Source organism: Carya illinoinensis, chromosome 7 (assembly GCF_018687715.1).
Source record: "Carya illinoinensis cultivar Pawnee chromosome 7, C.illinoinensisPawnee_v1, whole genome shotgun sequence".
Lineage (NCBI taxonomy): Eukaryota > Viridiplantae > Streptophyta > Magnoliopsida > Fagales > Juglandaceae > Carya > Carya illinoinensis.
The window spans coordinates 3,406,321-3,427,702 of record NC_056758.1 but is presented as its reverse complement, the minus strand read 5'-3'; the positions used below and the strand labels follow the sequence as shown (position 1 = coordinate 3,427,702).

Here is a 21,382-nt window from a genome sequence, read left to right as displayed (position 1 = left end):
TCAAATAAACAAGATCACAACCCAAATTCTTTGCATAACAAGGCAGCTTGTAGAAGACCCCGAGCTTCAGCTATACATAGTTCCCAGCAAAAAGTCATTGACTTCATTAGACTAGCTAGTATCATACCATCACAATCACGCATTACCACTCCAATACCAATCCTATTAGAATCATGATTGGTAGCTAAGTCCCAAGTCCCAATTAACTTTAATCCATGTAGCTGGTGGAGCCTCCCAATATAAATTCATAGACAGTGGTGGCCCATGGGGAAGAGGGTATCTGTGCAGTCTACAATGCACTTTGAAACACAGCAAGATCACTCATAGCAGGATTGAATAATCCTTCTGGATGTAAGAACACATCTTCATGAATTCATTTATTCCTCCTATATCCCAAAGCTCTAGCAACAAATGCAAACAATGCTAAATCCTATACTGGCCATCTTGATATCATCTGTTGTAAAATCTAACCAAATTCAGTAGCCGTGACTGAGGCCTTGTTTTATTTCCAAGTACCCAAACATCAATAGCTGCAGGACAATACCACAGCACATGACCTAGTGTTTCATCCTCCCTTAGACAAATAGGATACTTAGGATCAGCAACAACATTTCTTTTAAACAAATTCTGTTTTGTTGGTAGTGAATCAGTACAAGCTCGCTACAAGAAGACCTCGACAACATTTGTAACAGGCAGAGCCCAAATTGTTTTCCATGGCAGATCACAATCCCACCTGTCTGAAGATACACCTCTCTTCATTGTTTGAAGATGCATATGCAAATGATATGTATTCTTCACAAAGTAAATGCCATTTATAGTGCCCTTCCACACCAACTTGTCTGCACTATTAAATAAATGGATGGGTATCTTTAAGATTGTAGAAATGTCATTATCATTAAAAAAAATTATGTAATAAATTCATATTCCACCAACCCGGCTACTCATCTATTAGGTCCGCCACCACAACTTCATCTGTTAATACTTGTATTGGAGTTTGTATTTTACCAATGCTCACACTTGGTTGCCATTTATCTTTCCATACATGGATCTCTCTCATTCCTCACTCGCCAAATGATACATTCATTTAATAATTCAATAGACTACCATATACTTTTCCACACAAATGAAGGTTTAGATCACAGACCAGAATGTAATACAGAAGAATGAGAGTAGTATTTTACTTTAAAGATTCTACTGGATAAAGAATTAGGAGATGTAAGAAGTCTTCATGCCTTCTTAGCCAATAGAGCTATATTGAAACTTGATAAATTTCTAAAACCACATCCCCCATGTTGTTTCCCTTCACATAAAACATTCTATTTTTTCTAGTGAATCTTAGATTGATCATCTGTACTTCCCCACCAAAAATTAAAAAGCAAAGAAAATAGTATTTTACTTCTAATATTTTACCAATGCCATAAAATCATGGAACATAGAAAATAAACTAATAAATTTAACCAACTACATAAAATACTTCAAAAATAATCACCAAATAAAATAAGAGAAATACTTTAGTTACAAAATGATTAAATAAAAGTAAATTTATAAATTGATATAGTTTGGCGTGATATGTCAAATTATAAAGTTATTTTTATTGTAAAATAAATCTAACAAATCACAAAAAATCACGTCAGTTTGTAAATTTGTTTATGTATAATCTGCTTGTAACTGTTTAGCACTTCTTATAAAACAATGAACTATAAAAGACAAATAAGTTGAGGCTCGAGATAGATTGATATGGTGCTAATAAATATTCCCTCGAATTGAGATTTAGGATGGGATATAGCGCAGAATGAGACAGCATGAGAAATGGTTGGACAAAGTAGTAAATCAGTGCAGAAATATATCGGATGACTGCAAAACCAATACAAATTCAATATTCTTCCACAAAACAAAGTAGGATTAATAAAGCGAGGAAAACTTTCATCATCAAAGCGCTGAGAAATTCCTCTTCTCGTACAGAGAAATTGTTAGTTACTTCTAAAGTATAGAATGCAATGCAATCATCTTACCATATAATTAACAATTGGAAAAGTATAGTTGCAAGCACAATTGTGTACTAATGTGATGTGATTGGTCAAAAAGTAGATTTTATTGACAACAGTGTTAATTTAAATTTTAAGTATGAATAAATCAGTGTTGGTATACAGATTAGTGCGTGACTGTGCTTGTATATAGCAAAACTCTTAACAATTAATGTAAGTATAAACTGTTCATAACATGTTCCACAATATTCCGATGAATATCATCATTACCATGAATAACACGTCTCCATAAAACGAATAATACTAAATACAAGCTTTGAGCGCAAGCCCCTCGCAAATCTTTAAAAAAATAAAACCCACTATAAAAATTAAAAAAAAAAATAGCCTTTTCCAGTAAATCTCGTTTTCTTTATTAAGTTAGACTGTTGCCTCTCTCTCTCTCTCTCTTTCTCAACGGTCTTTTTTCCTCTCCAGAGCCTTCCCTCTCTCCCACCAAAACCCAAGCATCCAATCGCTTAACTTCAGAGGAGGGTTGGAGCTCCTGCTCCTTCCTCCCTCCTCCTCGTCTATGGTTTGTCAAGTAGCTGTCCATTTTAGTTTTTTTTTTTTTTTTCTTTTCTTTTCTTTCTTTTCTAGTCTATAGCAAGGAAGAGTGCCGATCTTCTACTTTCCAAAACTCAAAGACTGCCACGTGCCCCCACCAAAGACCTCCCCTGTTGCTAATCTTCCAAGCAGCAGTAGCCGAAAGTCAATCGAAGTGGCACATGACCCACACGCAGCCCAGCCAATGCATGAGATTCATGCGCCTTCACACTGAGGGGTGTCTCCTGCCACCATGCACGGCTTCTCTAGGGTCAGCGACCTTAGATCTCTTAGATTCAACATTTTCTTTCTCGTCTAGTGTAGCTCATGTCTCCCATGCACCACCACTATCACAGGTGGTCTTCTTCCGGCGGTTCAGTACTTCTCTAGCTTGCTACTATCTTATGTTTTTACTTATCCTAACTAAGCATCGTTGGAAAGAGGTAGTATAAGACTCTCACAACTAGTCCAAATCATCAATATGCAGCACAGGTCCCTTCGCTACAACATTCAATCGCAATTTAATCAGACCATTTTTGGTTTGTTTCATTACCACTTCAAGCGACATTCCCTTACAGGACATGAATGGGGTCAAGTCAACTGTCAACCCAGATCCCTCTATTTTTTTCTCTTTCTCCTTTTTTTTTTTTAATCTTTTTGCTGCATTGTATTTGCTATTTTGAGGTGAATGTTAGGACCTCCCAACCCACTAACTATCTATCCTCTAACCGTTATATTATCTATAATATGCTTGCTTAGAAAAAATAAAATAAAATAAAAATCTCATTTTCTTTTATAGGCTTAAACGAGAGTTGCTCATCCTAAACTTTTATAAATCATTTGGATTAAAAGCAGTCAATCTTGCAATGGAGCAAAAAGATAATGAAAACAATATGAATCCAACACGGTGGAGAAAGTAGAAAATAATAACAATAATAACAGATGATATGAAGCTTTAAGATTACAACATGCGTCTTGAATTTGCCATTTAAGGACAAAAAAGAGAGATAACTACAGACTTCTAAGGTGCTCAGAAACGGATTAAGATCATTTTCGTAGGTTTGCCAAACTTTCAAGAATCAAAACTGGATTTTTGTTCATGCAATTCAACCAAGATCATCTCCAATCAGCGTCCTGATCCACCACGTGGAGGTATTCTGGATGAGGACCAAGTAGACCTCGAGCCACCACCACCAAAGGAGGGCCGGCGATCTTCCGTCCGCCACCTATCACTGGGTTGGGATGTGGGATCATCCTGCCTGCTGCTACCCCATCGATCTGGTTCAGAAGGTGGAGCCTGCCCAGAGTCTTCAGTTCTCTCTCGCCGGAACTTAGGCACGTATTTTCCAGCAGTGGCAGCAGCAGCCGAAGCAGTGGTTGCGGCAGCAGCAGATGCAGTAGTTGTGGCAGTAGCAGGAGCCACAGCTCCAGGTTCCAATGGGTGGGAACCAACAGTTGGCTCAGAAAGCCCATTACTCGATCTCCCCAAGAGAGATTCTCTCCTCTTCCGTTCTTTTTCTTCTAATTCTCGCTCTCTTTGCCTCTGCTTCTCAGCAATCTCATCCAATTTTGCCCTGCGTTCCTCGTCTATCTTCCTTTGCCTCTCAGCCTCTGCATTGTTCATGATGCCAATTAACAATCCATTTCAACACAAAATAACAAATTTCAGGGTTTTTTAAGATAATTAGTGAAAGATTTCTGGAATAAAATAAGGGAAAGCATCCGTGAATGATATGCAACTTCAGAAATTCTTAAGACACAAAATTGCACTCGTAAGCTTTAGTAAAGGCAGAATTAAACCGCCTCTCAGAAAGATCGACTAACATGATCATATCATCATTCCTAAAAAGAAATATACCTTCCCGCTTGCGAGCTTCCTCCTCCTCCTCCATCTTCCTCTGTTTCTCCTCTTCATTCTGCACAAAAAACATTGTCTTTCTCATAGCTTCCCTCTCCCGTTTCCGAGTATGACGCATTTGCTGAATTTGGTCTTCTCTCTCCACTCGACGTCTGTCATACTCCACTTGCCTAAGGCTTGTCACTCTTTCCTGGAATATTATCTGTGCAAGAAAGAATACACAGCAAATTTGTAAGAGCATGAAAGTCACTAACGCTGTAAAATATCATTGTACACAAGTCATAAGTGGACAGATGGCATGCCATCACAGAAGCCCAGGTACGTACATGCACACAAACAAATAAAGAGCAATTTTCCACTGGTAATAAGAGTTGAAAGATTAGTCAAAAACCAGCTGACCTTATTGTCCAACATCCGTGACAATCTATTCTTCTCCCTGAGGTCCCCATCATGCCGCTGTCTGCTTAGCTCAACTTCTAGCTGCGATGCATCAAAGAGAACTAAATGCACAAATGTAGAAAAAGAGAGAAAAAAGGACTGGGAAGTGGAGGGAGATTTAAACTCAAATAAAGGATGATAAAGCTTGATATAAAAGCTATAACATCTACAAGCATCTGTGCGTGCGCATGTATGTGAGCGCACAGGCACATGTATGCATGTGTACAAATGTAAGAGAAGGGAGAGCAAAAGGACTAGGAAGTGAAGGTAGATTTAAACTCAAATGAAGCATGATAAAACTTGATATAAAAGCAACATCACCTAAAAGTACAAGTGTGTGTGTGCAGATAGAAAACAGATAACATATAAACATACCTGCTGCTCACGTTCATGAAGCACCTTCTCTTCAACTAAAAGATGTTCAAATGCAGCTTCAATCAAGGGAGCCGCCTCTTCTCTTTTTGCTCTTTCTAAATAATCCATTGTCTTAGCTAGTTTTTGTAGTTTCTTCTCCATTTCCTGTCTCTCCCTCAGCTGCTCACTCAGGGCCATCTCCATTATAGTTTGTTTCGTCACATTTTCCTGTTTGAACAGAAAATTGTTAAACTTGGCCCATACACGCACATAAAGATTAAATGAGACCAATTTTTCACTTACTCCATCTAAAACTGACTTCCTTAACTTCTTCTTGCGGTGCTTTCCAACATCCTCAAGTAGAGCTTTTGCTTGTGCAATCTCCTTGTCGTGTATTTCATCAAGGATCATTTGATTCTTCCTCTTCTCAATCTCAGATGCAAGCCTCCGTTTCTCTTCCTCTTCAGCAATCTGCTGTTGTTTTTTCCTTCTCATCTCTGCATTACGTTCCTTGGAAGCACAGAAAGAAAATTGCATTCCATTCAGACTAAAGTAAATAAAAATAAATAAATAAAGCCACCTCCTCAGTAAGCAAGCTTGACATACCATTTCCAAAAGCAGGAGTTCTTGTGCTTCCTTCCTGTTCTCAATGATTGATTTTCGAGCAAGAAGTCTCTTGTGCTCCTTCTCCACAAGATCCGCCAAACCGGGCAACATTTCTCCTAGTTTTGTTGCTTTCTTTGCAGGTGGATGAATCTTGGCTCTTGCTTTATTTAAGGATTCAGCAAGGATAACCAAGTGATCCTGGAAGCCTTCAGAGTCAAGGCCCTGTAAGAGTAAGCCCAAAGAGATCAATCGAATTCTTACTCCAAAAATAAGAAATATAAAAATCATAACAATTTTTACAATCCCATTGGCAGCAAGAATGGATGGAATATTTCCCAAACATCTGGTACGCATTCATTTCAGCCAAAAAAAAAACAAAACAAAAAGGCAAGAATTGGTGCAAGGTCCATTGGGATCAAGAGCTCAGACTCAGAAAGCCAGAAAATAAAAACATTGAGAGAGGGCGAGAGAGAGGTAGGTCTCCACTCTCCATACATAAGGTGAAAGGTGAAAAAAAGAGTAATTTTGTAAATCAGGGACAAGGGAGTTTGAAAACTAATCTTTTTTTATTTTATTTTTATAAGGGAGATTGAGAACATCTAAGAAACATTTCCTATTACATACATTTTTTTAGATAACTCAAGATGCATTAAAAACATGCAAAACATAAAAACTGATCGAATGGCAGAACCTCAAGAACCATGAGAAATATTGATGGCATATTTTATCCACAATGAACACACTAATTAAATATATTAAAAGATGCATCATCAGAATCACAATCTAATACCCAGAGCAGCTGAAATTTGAGTTTAGCAGAAGATTATTTCTAAGGATAAATAGCTAATCAGCAACTAATTGTAGCCTCCCTTTGTCAGGAAAAGAAATAAGCTGAGAAAGTGTGAATTTCACTTACCGAATTACCAAACAATACAACACCCTTCATATGGTCAACTTTCATAGCTATGAAATTATATTTAACAGCATCTGCAGAAATCCTCTCAATCACAGGAAATTCAAAAAAGGGGATCATCTGAGATAAACTCTCAATTTTCAGTGTCTGATACACCTGAGACACCTGAAAAAACATAATATAAAGTAAGATATGAAAAACAAATTCTCTTTGAACAAAAGGGTGGTACAATGAAGTTCACAGGTGCGATAAAAATCAACACAAGTGCACCTGCTGAAGCAACCTGAGGGTAGCAAGCTTTTCCAGGGCAGGAACGTATTTTGACAGTTGGACTTCAGGAAGAGAGGGAGCTGAAGAAAGCTTACCCCCAAGGTTAGAAATTTTGGTCAAGAAGGGCTGTATCTTTGATGCAAGATCCATAGGAAGAAAATCATGCTCTAGGAGGTGGTAAAGATCTTTTACTTCCTGTGTTGCACAGCTCAATACACCTTTCAAAAGCTGAAAATGACAAAAAATCAGAAGAGTTGAGAGCAAACCAGCTTTAACAAATATTCAATTGTGTATAAATACATATAAGTAAATGTGTATGAATACTTAACATTCTAACCATGAAAGGAAATACATATTATCAACCATTCTAACCATGACCCCCAAACCTCCCCCCCCCCCCCCCCCCCCCCCCCCCCCCTCCCCAACCCACAGCAACTGAGTATCAATAAAGTGACCATTACAAGCTTACCAATTCCGAGAGAAGGTTCGACCGTGAAAGCTGCAGAAGTACATATTATCAGTATGCGATTATATTGATTGTAGATACAACATGAAAGCAAATCCAATGGAACAAATCACATTACCACTTCTCCATTGTCGAGTTTATGGTCAAGATTGAATCTTATAAGATTAGCCATTCTCAAGTTGCGCTCTTTCTCATTTTCAAGTTGCAAATGTGATGCACTACGCTTATGCTTGTAGGGGGGCACTGAAAGTGCAGCCAGTACAACAGATGATGCTATGAATTGCAAATCCTTCTGGCTTAAATTCTTATTAAAGCTTTTCTGAAGGGTGAAAAGCTTGAACCATGCATAAGCATGATAAAGGTGGCTGTCTGAGGTGCGGAAGATCTCAGTTAGCTTGGCATAATAAACCACCATCAAGGATGGCTTGGGGGTTTTCTTAACCATGCACATTAATCCATGAATGTCTTCAACAGAACGGAAAGCTTCCTGCAGGAAATAGGAAAAGTAATGACAAGAAATAGAAATCATGCGCCCAGTACAAAAATACGGATGCCAAAATTTGGGTGAAAATTATTATTTACACTCTAATCAAATAGATAAATGCAATCATAATAATCACCGATACCTGCCAGAGTTCAAGTTCAGTAGCAATCTTCAGCTGTTCAAATCTTGTATCAAGATACAGCTGCAAGCTCTCAGGTGCAGAGAGGTCAGGTCGATCCCTTTGGTCTCTATATTTGTTAAGATTACTAAGATGATTCCGGATAATTTCACACAACCTACGAAACTCCGTAGTTCGTTTGTATTGCTTGCAGAACTGGAAGGCCCTGTGTGCTGTCATCTACACATGACATTGAAAACACTACAATAACATCTTTTCTTTGGCAAGGTGATTATTATTTAGCACATAATAATCATTTCACAAACCACACCGTCACAAATGTAGAAAAGCATTCACAACCACGATTATAATTATGATCCTTCATGGTCATAAAGATGGCATAAACACAAAAGAAAACTCATGGTAGTTTAAGTGATGATGGGCACGCCACCATCCATTGATAATATGAGGGAAGACCTGGTATAAAAAATTAAAATAACATAAATTCAGAGGCACATTTTTTTTTTCAAAGAGTACATAAATTGATAGGCAGATAAAAGCAACAGCATATTGTCTGCAAGTTACAACCCGAATACTTTTTTTTTTAGAAGTTACAACCCGAATACTTCCCCCTTACAAATAAAGGTACAAACCCAAAAAGTCTTCTCGGTTTTCCAGATGGCACCCCGCCCCCATCAATCCCTTTCTATGAAAAATAGGGTGAAAGTGAAAAAATGGGATCAAGCTCCACATGGTGCATTTGTATACCAAATAAATAAATAAAAATTGACAAACATGTAGTATGGTAGACGTGTAACAATCAACAGATATTACTAACTGAATCACACATCTTAGAGAAAACCCCTCCAAAAATGCTTCTCCCTCATATATGGGGCATCGTGCTTTAAGCACATGTAGCATGCTTTTATCACCACCGACAATGTGGGCCAAATACTGCACCCAGCTCATCATACAGAGCATTTTAATGACTGCAAAAAACCTTATCAAGTACCCATTGATCAAAACATATTACTCTCATTTTGGCCAATTCATGCAAGATCAAGTTTTCTAATTCATCTAGACACATTCTTGTTCGCTGATTCATTTAGATAAGATTGAACCTATAGAAGAACTACAAGCAACTCAAATCGTCTACCCCAAAAGGAAAATGCTATTAGTAAAATTCTGATAACCAATTTACGTAATTAAGCGATGACATTACCATGACAAAATTCACATAATATGTCTAGGAATGAAAAACAATCACATGAAAAATAAAAGAGTTTGAGAGAGGACCTACCGCATAAAGTGCCTCTAACTTTGAATTGTTACGTAAGATTTCGAGCACCGTTCTATAAGTCTCCCACAAGAACTTGAACCAAGGGGTAACAAGTTCACGATCAGACCTATCCTTCCCCTTCTCTCCACTTACATAACTTAGCATTAGATCTTCCGGCCTTTTATCCGCTTCCAGGTCATCAACATCAAGAGCTTCTTCCAGTGCTTGTGCCTGATTACAAGCTAGCTCAGCTTTCTCAGTGGACAGATGCATAAAGTGCTTAATCACCTCCTCCAAAGAAGTAACGTTCACTTGCTGACAGACAATGCGGTATTGAATCAGACCATCCTTTGCAAACCTACCCCTCCGCATGTCAACACAAAGCTCTACATACTTGAACATAATCCTTTCAAGTGTCTTTTGCCATGCTCGATGTCTCCTAGATGTTATAATATCGTGAAGAGCTTGCAAGGCATCTTGCTTCTGACCAACATTTATCAGCTCTGCATCCACGCATTAAAAAAGTCAACTAAAATATCTTTTCATAAGTAACAAGACATTTTATATTGATATTAAAATAGGCATAGCCCAAGTAAATAGGAAGTATACAAGAGATTACACCTGGTTAGGAACTAGAAACAGATACAAGGAAATCATGAAAGTAGAGACCATTAAAACCTATCTCCCACAGGACAAGACAGAACTCACATAAGTATGTCTATATTTGTTAACTAGCAACATCAAAGTAAGCAACATCCACACCCACAACACTGAAAATAAAAGAGAAACAAAGAACTGAAGTAATTAAAGAAAAAAAGGAGAAACGTTTTACTCAATCGAAGTTTTAGGTAGAGATATACAACATGTGCACATCAAGATAGAATCCATTTTTAGATGTAGAAAAAATTATATTAACACTTAGCCAAAGAGGGTATAAACTTCCACTCACCTTCAGCTCGCTTTAAAGCATTCTCTGGTTTGGCAAAAGCTGACATACTGACACTATGAAATCACCAATAGCCTGAAACAAGTGACACAATTATTACATAAATGCAGTTTTCCAGCCCAACAAAAGGGGATAAAAGTAAATAAAATTCTAAATTTCTTTATCTACCAGCAGACCAAAGATTATTGTCATGTGCAAAGCATCATATCACAGCAAAAACTGAATATACAAGCATACTTAAATCTCGGGTCCAGATCCTCTACATTGCACCCAGAGTTGCACAATAATCCACTACCAATACATACATGCATATTTACCCACGTATATACATTCGTATATATATATTCGTGTGTGTGTGGTTTTGTTGCAAAATGGGTGTTTCCTATTTTTAAAAATAACAAATTTCGACCCAAAGCATAGCCTGATTACTTATTACTTATTTAAAAAAATAATAAATAAATAAACCTATATCAAATGACACCACTCACGTTACAGAATAGCCCGATTCCAAGTCGCCATCGATATTCCAGTAAAAAAAACTAACAAATATATTCACACAACGAAGTCAGAGACGCTTAAACCCAAATATATCAGGATTTCTTTTCCTTCAACATCAAATGCACGTCGACCATGTCAAAGACCACTCTATACGAGCCTAAGATAATAAAATACTTTATCGAGCTTCCTAACCGACGTACATATTGAAATTTCATGAATAATACGTTTCGAAGAAAAATTCTTTGTAATGTATTTCCTCATTCTCTGCATAGTACTAGATACATTGGGAGAGAGAGATAGAATTACCTGAGAGATGGTGGTTTCAGGGGCCGCCAAATTCGCTATGTGAAACAGAGAGACAAGACGTGCATTTAGGGTTTTAGCCTTTTGTTTTGTTTGGTTTTGTTTCTTAATAGGTCCATCCTCCTTAGCGGTTTGGACTGCTTAATTCCGGGCCTAGAACGAATATTCCTAAACGAGGCCGGACATGTTTGGATCGCAAAAGGTTACTTTTTTAAATAAAAAACAAAAATTTATTGAAAAATGTTAAATGTATTTTTAAAAAATTTATAAAAGATTTATTTATCTAGATGCTAAAAATCATGAAGTTTAAAACTCAAAATTTAAGTTAAAAAAATACTAACAAAATGAATATTGTAAATAAAAATATATATTATTACTCAAATTCATTTCCATTAAAGCTCTAAAGACGGTTTTGATTTTTCGGAAAAAAAAAAATATAAGATTAGATTATTAATTCAGTTTCCAAATTCCAACTTCCAAGACAGTTTACAAATGCCTCTTCCTCAAAATATATTTTCAAAAAAATAATTATACATCATCTCTACATCGTATACCAGTTTTGATCTTTTATCTTTTAATTTTTTTCCACTTAATAAGTAATGAAAAGATAATAAGTAAAAAAACTCTTTCCAAAAAGACTATTTGCAGTTAGAATCTTAACCGGTTTAAGGCACACCGCTTGACTTGTCTCGTATTAAGCGGTGTACCTTAAACCGGTCTGGAATTCTAAAAGAAATAAATAATAATAATAGTAATAATAAAACATCGGAAAGATTCTCTTCCAAAATTTCTTTGAGCCCGACCGCTTGCCACAAATTAATCATACAGATTCCAGAAATCTTAAAAAGTTCTGATATGGGGTGAAAAAAAAATCACATTTGACGAACTACACGAGAGAATGAACCTAGGGTTGTGCCTTTAACCGATGATGACAAAGGTTCCTTGTCTCGGGAAAGTCTTGCATATATACATTAGTAACTTCTCTAAGCTTAATCTAGCACTAGAGACTGTCCGTTCTGTTTGATTTCACTCAAAGCCGCCACGTTATCTTGTCATCCGCATCACTGCAAAACTTGTGCTACTCACAAAGAGAAAACTCATATAATATTGACAATCATATGTTTGATCTGTTATACATGATCCAATACTGGCAATCCCAGCTGCTACTACAAGTAATGGCAAACAAACTTCATATATCCATCGATGTTAACGGAAACCACCATTTAACAAAAGATCCTAGCACCTACTTCAACGGTTTCAACCCAAGGGATGCCCGAAGCTTGTTAGCTGCAGCTATCTCAGGGTCTGGGTGGTCTGTCCCATCATCCTTCTTCTCCTTTCTTTCCTTCTTCTTCTTTGGCTCTTCCCGGGTGATGCTGTCATCAGGTCCATCTCGCCTTTTCGGACTGGCACTGCTGCGTGCATGTCTCTTCCGGTGTTCCCCACCCTCATGATCCTTGCGATCCCTACTTCTACTTCGGCTTCTTGAGTGACTCCTCCTCCTGCCACGGTCCCTGTCTCGCCTCTCCCTCTCTCTACCTTCCCACTCCCTTTCTCGCTCTCTGTCACGACCATAGTCCTTCTCATCTCTCAGGCGATAACGATCCCTGTCCCTGTCCCTGTCCCTGTCCCTGTCCCTGTCCCTGTCCCTATCCCTATCCCTATCCCTCTCCCTCTCTCTATCCCTGTCTCTCTCTCTTTCTCGCCCTCGCCCACGTTCCCTATCATAGTCTCTGTCATAGTCTCGATCCCTGCAAAATTGGAAAAAACAATACAACTGTAAAATCAAAAAATTAGAAACTCTAAAACAAACAAAAGGTTCAAAAATATAGTTTGATTAATCAGTTCCAAATAAAAAGAACTGCAATGAGATTTTCTTAGATGCTAATGGAAGAAAACCGATGGCACATGAAACAAATATACAACTACACAAGAGTTGATCCATCATTCTTTTTTTGATAGGTAAAGAGTTATCCATCATTCTTTTTTCGGCACATTAACAGAAAAATGAAATCTGGCATATTCAAGAGATGTAGCACAACAGGAAGCTGCTTCAAAACCACTTGTGGCTTTAACCGCATCACTTTTGATAAGAGCAAAGTCTTTATGGTAACCAACTTTCAGACGTGCACGCGCATGTCCATGCGTCAGTTTACATATGGTTTTGCACAAACAGCTTCCCATTACACCCATAAATATCAGCTTTCACATTGGCCATATTCCATCCTATTGTTCACAAGCTCAGTCATGTTTTTTTGTAGAAAAAACAGCAGAAGAGAAAACTCATAGCTTACCCTCCAAAATTAGGGAAAGACTAAGAGAATCCATCTCATCTTCAATGGCTTTAGAGCACAAATACTCCATTGTCTTTACTCTTTATCTAAGTTTAGGGCGAGAAAATAAATTGAAACAGTACAGAAGATTGCAACCGCTTTAGAGCACAAATATTCCATAGTTTTCAGACGTGTGCGCGCATGTCCATGCCTCAGTTTACATATGTTTTTGCACAAACAGCTTCCATTACACCCATAAATATCAGCTTTCACATTGACCATATTCCATCCTATTGTTCACAAGCTCAGTCATGTCTTTTTGTAGAAAAAACAGCAGAAGAGAAAACTCATAGCTTACCCACCAAAAAATAGGGAAAGACTATCCATCTCATCTTCAATGGCTTTAGAGTACAAATACTCCATTGTTTTTACTCTATATCTAAGTCTAAGGCGAGGAAATAAATTGAAACTGTGGAGAAGATTGCACTCATTGACAAAAGTGATAATCAGAGATGTAAAGCAACATTCATAACAGCATGGGTCATTTTATTCCAATTCTAAGTGACATGGGACAAGAAAGACCATGAATAATAATTGCATCTAATTGTAATGTAAGATCCATCATACTTCTCGCTGCACACTGTCAGTACAGAGAAACCTGGCAGGATCATATAAATTCACTGTAGGAAGCAAAGTTAAGCTACCAAATGGCTTTAAATGCCACGGCAGTAACATGAACCTGAACACCACAGGTAATTGCATATGCGCAAACAAGAGGGCAACAGCTTCCGGTAAGGTAAAGCTCATGATTCTCAAAACAGTAGCAGAATTGAATAACTTAAATAAGGGCCGACAGGAAGAATACCAAAAATGTGCCAGATGTGATAAGCAGATCACTTTCACATACTGGGTAGGAAGACTTTATGCATATAGTTAAGCCCAAGTTAACAGAAAACCCACCTCAGGTGGGACCAAGTTGAAACCAACCAACCAAGCTACTAGAACTCTTTCATGTGTAAAATGAGACTTGATGTTGACTTAAAAACCCCTTCAAGTCATATCATTTGAAAGCAGCCAAGCAATTAAATAATGTGAAAACCACAAACTCAGCCTTGCCTGCTCTGTACAGTCCTAAGCAAGCATGGAGCCAAGATATAAACTTATAAGGAATGGAAATACAATCAATAAGGGTCCTGCGTTAGGGGAGAAAGCTAAACATTCTGTTAGGAAGACATAAGTGTCTATCATAACAGATTAAAGGTCCATTTGGGAACACAACTGTTCTCAAGTATTTTCAGATATTCTCTAACTATTTCACTACTATTCACAAACTTTTTCAATACTATTCACAAACTATTTTATTGCTATTCACAAACTATTTCATTATTATTCACAGACATTCTGAGATATTCTTAGCATTCAGACTAGCCCCAAATCCCCTAAATAAAATATACCTTGTTATGATGGAGTGGTGTTGCATGTGCAAGAGAAGTGGGAGTGTATGATCACCTTCTACTACATTAAAAGGTGGCTAGTTCCTCCTATATGTCTTCTATGGTGCATTTGGAAGGAACAAAATGACAGGACATTTGAAGACAAAGAGCGTTCTATGAAGGAGATCAGATTATTATTTGTTAGAATTCTTTTTCTTTGGGCCAAAGCTGTATATTTTAATAGCATGGACTTTCATGAGTTTCTAATTTCTCTTTCTTCCTCCTAGATAGATAGGTGTTATCTGTTGTATATACTTGGGCTATACCCATTCTTATTAATAATATTTTAATTGTTTACCTATCGGGAAAAAAAAAAGGTGGCTAGTGCTCAGCGGAACAATTTCTTTAGCCAAGTTGGTTTGACTTCGGTCGTGCCTAGAATAATAGCTGATCTTTCTCACTGATGGAGAGGATTAGGTCGTAGCCCACAAATTTCAGTAGTGTAGAAAATGGTTCTTACATGCCTTATTTGGTGTATTTGGAGGGAAATGAATGATAGAAATATCAAGGCCCATGAAGAGAAGATGGAGGAGATCAAGACTTTCTTTATCAACCCTCTTCTCCTTTAGACAGCTTCCATGATTTTCTTGCATCTTTTTATTTATCGTTCTTTTTTTTTTTTTTTTATAGGTAAATCTTTTTATTTATCTATTTCTAGCTAGGTAACTTTCTGGTACCCATCTCAATGTACTTCAATCTTATGTGCTTATAACAAAATTTCTATTACTTACTGAAAAGACTAAACGAGGGCCAATTACAACATTTAAATATTCATTTACGAGTCACACAAAAAGAGAAAACCCAAAACCAGAAATTTACAAAGAATCCTACCTGTATCTGTCACGGTCACGTCTTCTATCCCTATCTCTTTCTCTAGCAGGACTTCGCCCACGATAATAGTCCTGATAAAATTCATAAAACAAATTTGAGAAAAACAAAAAGACTCCAAAGAAACAGCAAGCAACATTTATTTTCCAGTATGTTGGAGAGTTTAGAAAGGAGAGGAGAGGAAATGATATGGTGTATCATTGGGGAGAGAAAATTATAGGACTTCCGTCAGGATGAAGAAAGAATACTGTAAATTCCTTCCCTCCCAATTTCATTCTTGAACAAGAGATGACACTTGTCTCTGACTCTCTCCTTCCATACCCTTTCCTTCCCTGCAAATCTTTCTATCAAATATAGAGGTTAGATAGTGAGGTAAATGTGTAACCTTTTCGTGAGCCCCATCTTCAAAACCATCAAGTTGGTCGTTCTCCTCTTTCTCTTCCTCCTCCTCAAAATCATCTTCCAAGACACTCTGTCTAGGTTCTAGTGAAGCAAGTGACTCAAGAGTCCATCTGTAGAAATTCATATAAACAAAAGAAAGAAAATCAGAACAGGAAGCTTACAATAGAGTCCAATCACACACAAATATATGGAAACCCAACACTCTCAGGTGATACCAGTTAAAAATAAAAATGTCTTGTTGAGAAAGAAAACAAAACAAAACAAATTACCTTTTCTTGATACGTGGCAAAGCAATATCACATGAATAATCCCTTGTCAGAAGTTCATCAATTACTTCATCCACATGTGTCAAGGAGAATTCTGATACAATCAGAGGTTAGAAAACCAAAAGGTAGCGAGTGTATACATAAGAATGAGAGATCGATTAAATGTGTTAAGGATCTCACGTCCATCAGGAAGTTTTTGCCTCAGCTTCCTATAATCGTTGTATAAAGGCTCTAGGTACCGGTAGACATCAACATCAGTTCCTGTGAGACGCAGATAAAAAGCACCAAGTATTCGCACGTATCTGCACCCAAAAAATTGAAATTCATGTTAACGTGAAAATAGCACAAAGCCAATGCAGAATTAAAGAGTTGTGAAACCCATGAGAACCGCAAAGAGACGTTTTGGAAACATTTTTTCTATTGGCACTGGGTGTTTGAGAATAAAATGCCAACTAATCCCGAGGGTGCACAAACCCTTGACAAGGAGTAGCCCACAAGTGCACCTCTAGTAATTCAAAGGGACATTCTCCCAGTCTAATGGCCACTTAGAATTGTTTGATTATTCGAACCTTAGACCTGGACAAAATATACCACCAAGACCAAGGCTCTAACCACTTGAGCCAACCCCTAGGGGTTCTTTTGAAAACATTATATTCAACCAAACATAAAAACACAATTTTAAGACCAAAAAAATCAAATTACAAGCTAGTAACTATCCTACCCATAATACATTAAAAAGCTAGTAAATGTTCTAATAAAAAAATTGTTGTACTTTTTTCTCTCTATTTCAGTATCCAAACGCTCTTACAAACTCCACATCAAACTTCGGCCTGGTAAAACTAGGGGTGTTAAAAAAAAAAAACCAGAAAACCGGTTGAACTGGACTAGACTTGTTCGAACCCACCGGTTCAGTCTGGTTTGTAAGCAATCTGGTGAGGTACCGGTTTTCATATTTTGAAAACTGGTTTAAACCGAACCAGACCGGTATATATATTTATAATTTTTTATATTATATATAATTTTTTGTATTATATTATATATATTGTATGCTAAATTTCTAATTAATATAACATGGAATTCTAATCTTATTATTCAAATCTATTGTTCTTATAAAATAAAATAGCACATGTTATATAATGTAAAATTAATCTTATAATTTTTAATATAACATTTGAAACATATAAATTTCAATCTCATAACATAAAAATTAATATAAACTTACTTTTGATATATATATAATGCATTTATACTATAAAATAAATAGGCTAATAGTTTAATATATGTAAACAACATATTATTACTATAATCCGTAAAACCGGACTGAAACCGGAACTTCCAGTTTCAGTAGTGAGTCAGTCCAGTATCGGTTTTTAAATTTTCAAAACCAGTATATACCGATTCAGTTTTTTTTCTCTAAAAAAGGATTAAACCGAACTGGTTACACCCCTAGATAAAACAAAGTGCTCTAATTGACTTCACCTTCTGTCAGCATTTCTCTAATTCTAGCAACCATAAGCAATAACAATATTTTCTTTTCTTTTCTTTGGCACCCTGCTCTGAACCATGGAATTGGATAAAATCTCAGGCAACCGTAAGAACCCTCTTTCTCCCTCAGCAACGACAGCAAAATTAAAAATAAAACGAGCAAATTGGAAATTTTCGCTGTTGATGAAGTCAATGAAAATTCCCGCAAGCCTACAGATTTTCCCTTTCCGTCCTGTCCTCTACTCTGTGAACAACCAAACACAATCCAAGTAGGATACAACTGAATTTCATCTTAATCTTCATCCTCCGTCAACACAATAGAAATGTTTCGTTAAAGTCTTAATTTTAGCTCAATTCATATGTTCCTCGTCAAGTTTTTCCAAAAGCAAAACTTATGAGTCTCCAAAGATTCTCAATCCCCTCTTCTTCCCCAGAAACTCCATAAAACACATAGAATATAAAAATAGATATCTACTAGAGAGAGAGAGAGAGAGAGAGAGAGAGAGAGTTACTTGTAATCATCGTTCTTGATAAACTCAATGACGATCTCCTTCTCGGGCTGGATCTGGAGCATCTTCATGACAAGGCACATGAAGGGCGTGGGTTTACGGTTCCCGCCGAAGGTCCCGCCGAGGTGGTCGAGCTCCATGGCCTTGTCGACCAAGGTCTCCGCGGTGAGACCGAAGCACTGCTCCTTCCAGTACGTGTTCTGGTAGATCTTTGACCGCAGAATCTTCTCCACGAGGTTCTGTGGGTTTGTCCCCCTTATGCTCTTCGCCGCTGGGTCTGTACGATTCGCCATTTCGATCTCTCCAACCCAAAAGAGAAAGAATTATCAGACCCAAATCCTCGCACTAACCCTAACCCTGAGAGAGAGAGACTACAAGTGAAGAAGACGGCGAGTTTTAAGGATGACCAAGGGCTTCACAAACGCGATGGTTTAAAACGGTGCGTTTCGCTAAAGAAAGAAAACCCCGATTTTTATTTTATTTTATGAAAAAAAAAACGAGAAGAATGATTATGAATGGTTCTTTTGGCCTAATGTTAATCATTTTAACTCTTCTCATTTCATATCATTTAATTATTATAATTTTTTTAAACTCTTATATAAAATATAATAAATAATTTAATTTTTTAAATTTTTAAATTTTAAAATAAAATTAATATTAAAAATTATATTTTAATAATATTTTACTCAATTTTTAACTTTTATTTTATCTTATTTATGTAATCCAGTGAGGCCAAATAAAAATTGTCTGGAGAGACTAGATACTATGGAAAAAGAACTTTTACCCACTTCGATAAAATTTCAATACCATTGTATTTTAGAACAAAATTATGAAATCACACACCAGACAAGCAAGTCCTCGTGTCGCTCTCTCTCCTCCCCTCTCTCTTTCTCCCCCCTTCTCTCTGCTTAGTCGTGATCTCTCTCTCTCTCTCTCCCTCCCTCCCTTCCTCTCTCCCTGCACTCCATCATAGCCTTGAAACTCTCTAAATATTTATTAAAAGTATTTGAACTTGAAAATGTTGTTGGAATGCATAAATTGAAATTTATATCTATATATACCTATGCATTGAATAGTAGCAGCAAATTTGGTTGTATGACAAGTTGGATATAAAGTCTCATGGCTTTTCATTCATTTTTACAATTTAAGTCATTTCCATTTTCTCTAAATAAAGCGTTTCTATATTGTGGCTCTATTTTACTCTCCCTAGGTTAAGGTTTAGTAGAAAATAAGGATTTTTTTTCGGATGTTTATGGTTGTTCACTTGAAAATATCTTGAGTACGTATCTGAATTGTTAGTTCTGTTAAAGCTTTAATTCAAATGAGATTTCAATCAGTTTTTAGCACACTAATTTTGAAGGCTTTGGGAAATTGGGAATGAGGTTGTCAAATTCTCACTAAAAAGTTGAACTTTTGTAGTTCTCTTGATGTGGGTTTTTGCTTGTTTTGCGGGGTTTTGTTTTAATTGTGAAAAAAAAAAATAGATCTCAGACATGGGCTATCAGTAGAGAGGAGAGAACGACCAAGCATAGAGGGAGAGAGGGGAGAGAAAGAGAGAGCGATGGAGGAAAGAGAGAGGAGAGAAAGAGAAAATGGGATTTGTTTGCCTTGTGTGTGATTCCATTATTCCTCTATTGGAATCTATGTATGTCAAAATTTCATTGGAGGGTGTAGAAACCCCTTATTCACTGTGTCAGCATATATGTCAAAATGCATCCACAAGTTAGGCATTGTCAACTATTTGTACTGAGTAATACTACTAAAATGTAATAGAGCTTTTTTTTCAATTTCCCTCTACAAGTTTTGGAGGTTTTCTCAACCTCCAAGTGGGATATTTCACTATCACCATTACATTTCCATCAGATCTGTTATATTTGGTATCAAAGAGACACTGGTCTCAGTGCACTGAAAATAAGGTACACCCCTGAATCATCTCCAAGACCGCTTGACTACTCTAAAAAGAACCATTGACATCCAATACCAAAACCTTGAGACATAAATGCTTGCCTTTAAAGAGCAAAATGATGTTGTGATGCGGCAGCTAGTTGCCTTAACCCTAAAGATGCAAAGAAAAACAATGGCAAGACTTGAGGAGACTCATTTTTTGGAGTACAACATCATGAGGAGGGAAGCAACCCCTAGGAAGAACACCATACCAAATTTTCCAAACTAGATTTTCCGGTGTTCCAAGGTGAGGACCCGACTAGATAGCTCTATAAGGTACACAATTTCTTTACTTTTTACAATACACAACCACAACAAAAGATTAGATTGGCTTCCTTCCATGTAGAGGGACGAGCCCTTGTGTGTTTCCAAGATTACCCTACCCTCTAGAACTTAGAATACTGAAAAGTTCCAGCCAATCAAAACCAACCATACCTATCCAAAGAATAAATCAAAACTAGATTAAGGAAATGAGGGAGAATGGATTATGTTATTATTGTGCTACAAAATGGAGTCTTAGACAGAAATGCCAAAACCCTAAGCTATTCCTTATAAAGAAGTGTTAACTAAGAAGATGACTAAAAATGAGCAAGAATTTGTGACCACAGAGAAGGAAGTAGAAATGGGGTTAATGGAATTGAATACTGTCAAGGAGGGGCCATAAATTTTATTACATGCTTTGACTAACTCCCATACCTTGAGAACTATAAGGGTGAAGGGAACCATAGAGTCCATATGGATTATAATCCTGATTAACACAAGCTCCATACATAACTTCCTAAACCCAGTCATAGTTAAAATAAATAATTTACTTGTGAATTGTGGAGAAAAGATGAAGGTGGCTAACAAGGAGCTGCTACCCAATGAAAGGAAGAATGAAGGGGTGATGGTTATAATACAAAACATAGTGTTTCTCCTAAATGTACATGTGTTAGTGTTGGCTATTTGCAACATGGTCCTGAGTATACAATGGCTCAGGGAATTAGGAGCTGTTTTGTGAAACTTTTTTGAAGAGTTGACCATAAAGTTTTATTATCAAGGAAGACAAGTGGAATTAAAAGGGCTAGCAGCAATTCAACTCA

The 21,382-nt window shown here is 37.0% G+C and overlaps 2 protein-coding genes across 3 annotated transcripts; both read right to left on the bottom strand.

Moving 5' to 3' along the window:
- Positions 1-3,479: 3,479 nt before the first annotated feature.
- On the bottom strand, positions 3,480-11,243 carry LOC122316673 (eukaryotic translation initiation factor 3 subunit A-like). Of its 2 annotated transcripts, none has more exons than XM_043133383.1 (14): positions 11,104-11,243; positions 10,303-10,374; positions 9,375-9,856; positions 8,099-8,314; positions 7,591-7,959; positions 7,476-7,505; positions 7,007-7,234; positions 6,740-6,901; positions 5,824-6,045; positions 5,521-5,727; positions 5,239-5,445; positions 4,825-4,905; positions 4,426-4,627; positions 3,480-4,178 (listed from the first exon to the last, which is right to left on the bottom strand). In XM_043133383.1, the coding sequence occupies exons 2-14, from the start codon at positions 10,346-10,348 to the stop codon at positions 3,694-3,696; spliced, it is 2,937 nt and encodes a 978-aa protein (XP_042989317.1). In that variant the 5' UTR covers positions 10,349-10,374; positions 11,104-11,243; the 3' UTR covers positions 3,480-3,693. The 2 variants fall into 2 exon arrangements, with proteins under 2 accessions (XP_042989317.1, XP_042989318.1); XM_043133384.1 differs by lacking the exon at positions 11,104-11,243 and adding an exon at positions 10,788-10,806.
- Positions 11,244-12,179: 936 nt separating this feature from the next.
- LOC122316511 (pre-mRNA-splicing factor 38) lies at positions 12,180-18,745 on the bottom strand. Its single transcript, XM_043133092.1, has 6 exons — positions 18,360-18,745; positions 16,543-16,664; positions 16,366-16,456; positions 16,080-16,206; positions 15,698-15,768; positions 12,180-12,851 (listed from the first exon to the last, which is right to left on the bottom strand). The coding sequence occupies exons 1-6, from the start codon at positions 18,647-18,649 to the stop codon at positions 12,344-12,346; spliced, it is 1,209 nt and encodes a 402-aa protein (XP_042989026.1). The 5' UTR covers positions 18,650-18,745; the 3' UTR covers positions 12,180-12,343.
- Between the last annotated feature and the right edge of the window lie 2,637 nt (positions 18,746-21,382).

Bases quoted from the DNA above. Each gene is read 5' to 3' on its own strand.
- LOC122316673 (XM_043133383.1), bottom strand. From the start codon at position 10,348: ATGTCAGCTTTTGCCAAACCAGAGAATGCTTTAAAGCGAGCTGAAG. The intron at 5,728-5,823 runs GTATGTCAAGCT...TGTGCTTCCAAG, and splicing joins AACTCCTGCTTTTGGAAATG to GAACGTAATGCAGAGATGAG. The intron at 5,446-5,520 runs GTAAGTGAAAAA...CTGTTCAAACAG, and splicing joins GGAAGTCAGTTTTAGATGGA to GAAAATGTGACGAAACAAAC.
- LOC122316511 (XM_043133092.1), bottom strand. From the start codon at position 18,649: ATGGCGAATCGTACAGACCCAGCGGCGAAGAGCATAAGGGGGACAAAC. The intron at 16,457-16,542 runs GTGAGATCCTTA...TGATTGTATCAG, and splicing joins GCAAAAACTTCCTGATGGAC to AATTCTCCTTGACACATGTG. The intron at 16,207-16,365 runs GTAATTTGTTTT...GAATTTCTACAG, and splicing joins TTGCCACGTATCAAGAAAAG to ATGGACTCTTGAGTCACTTG.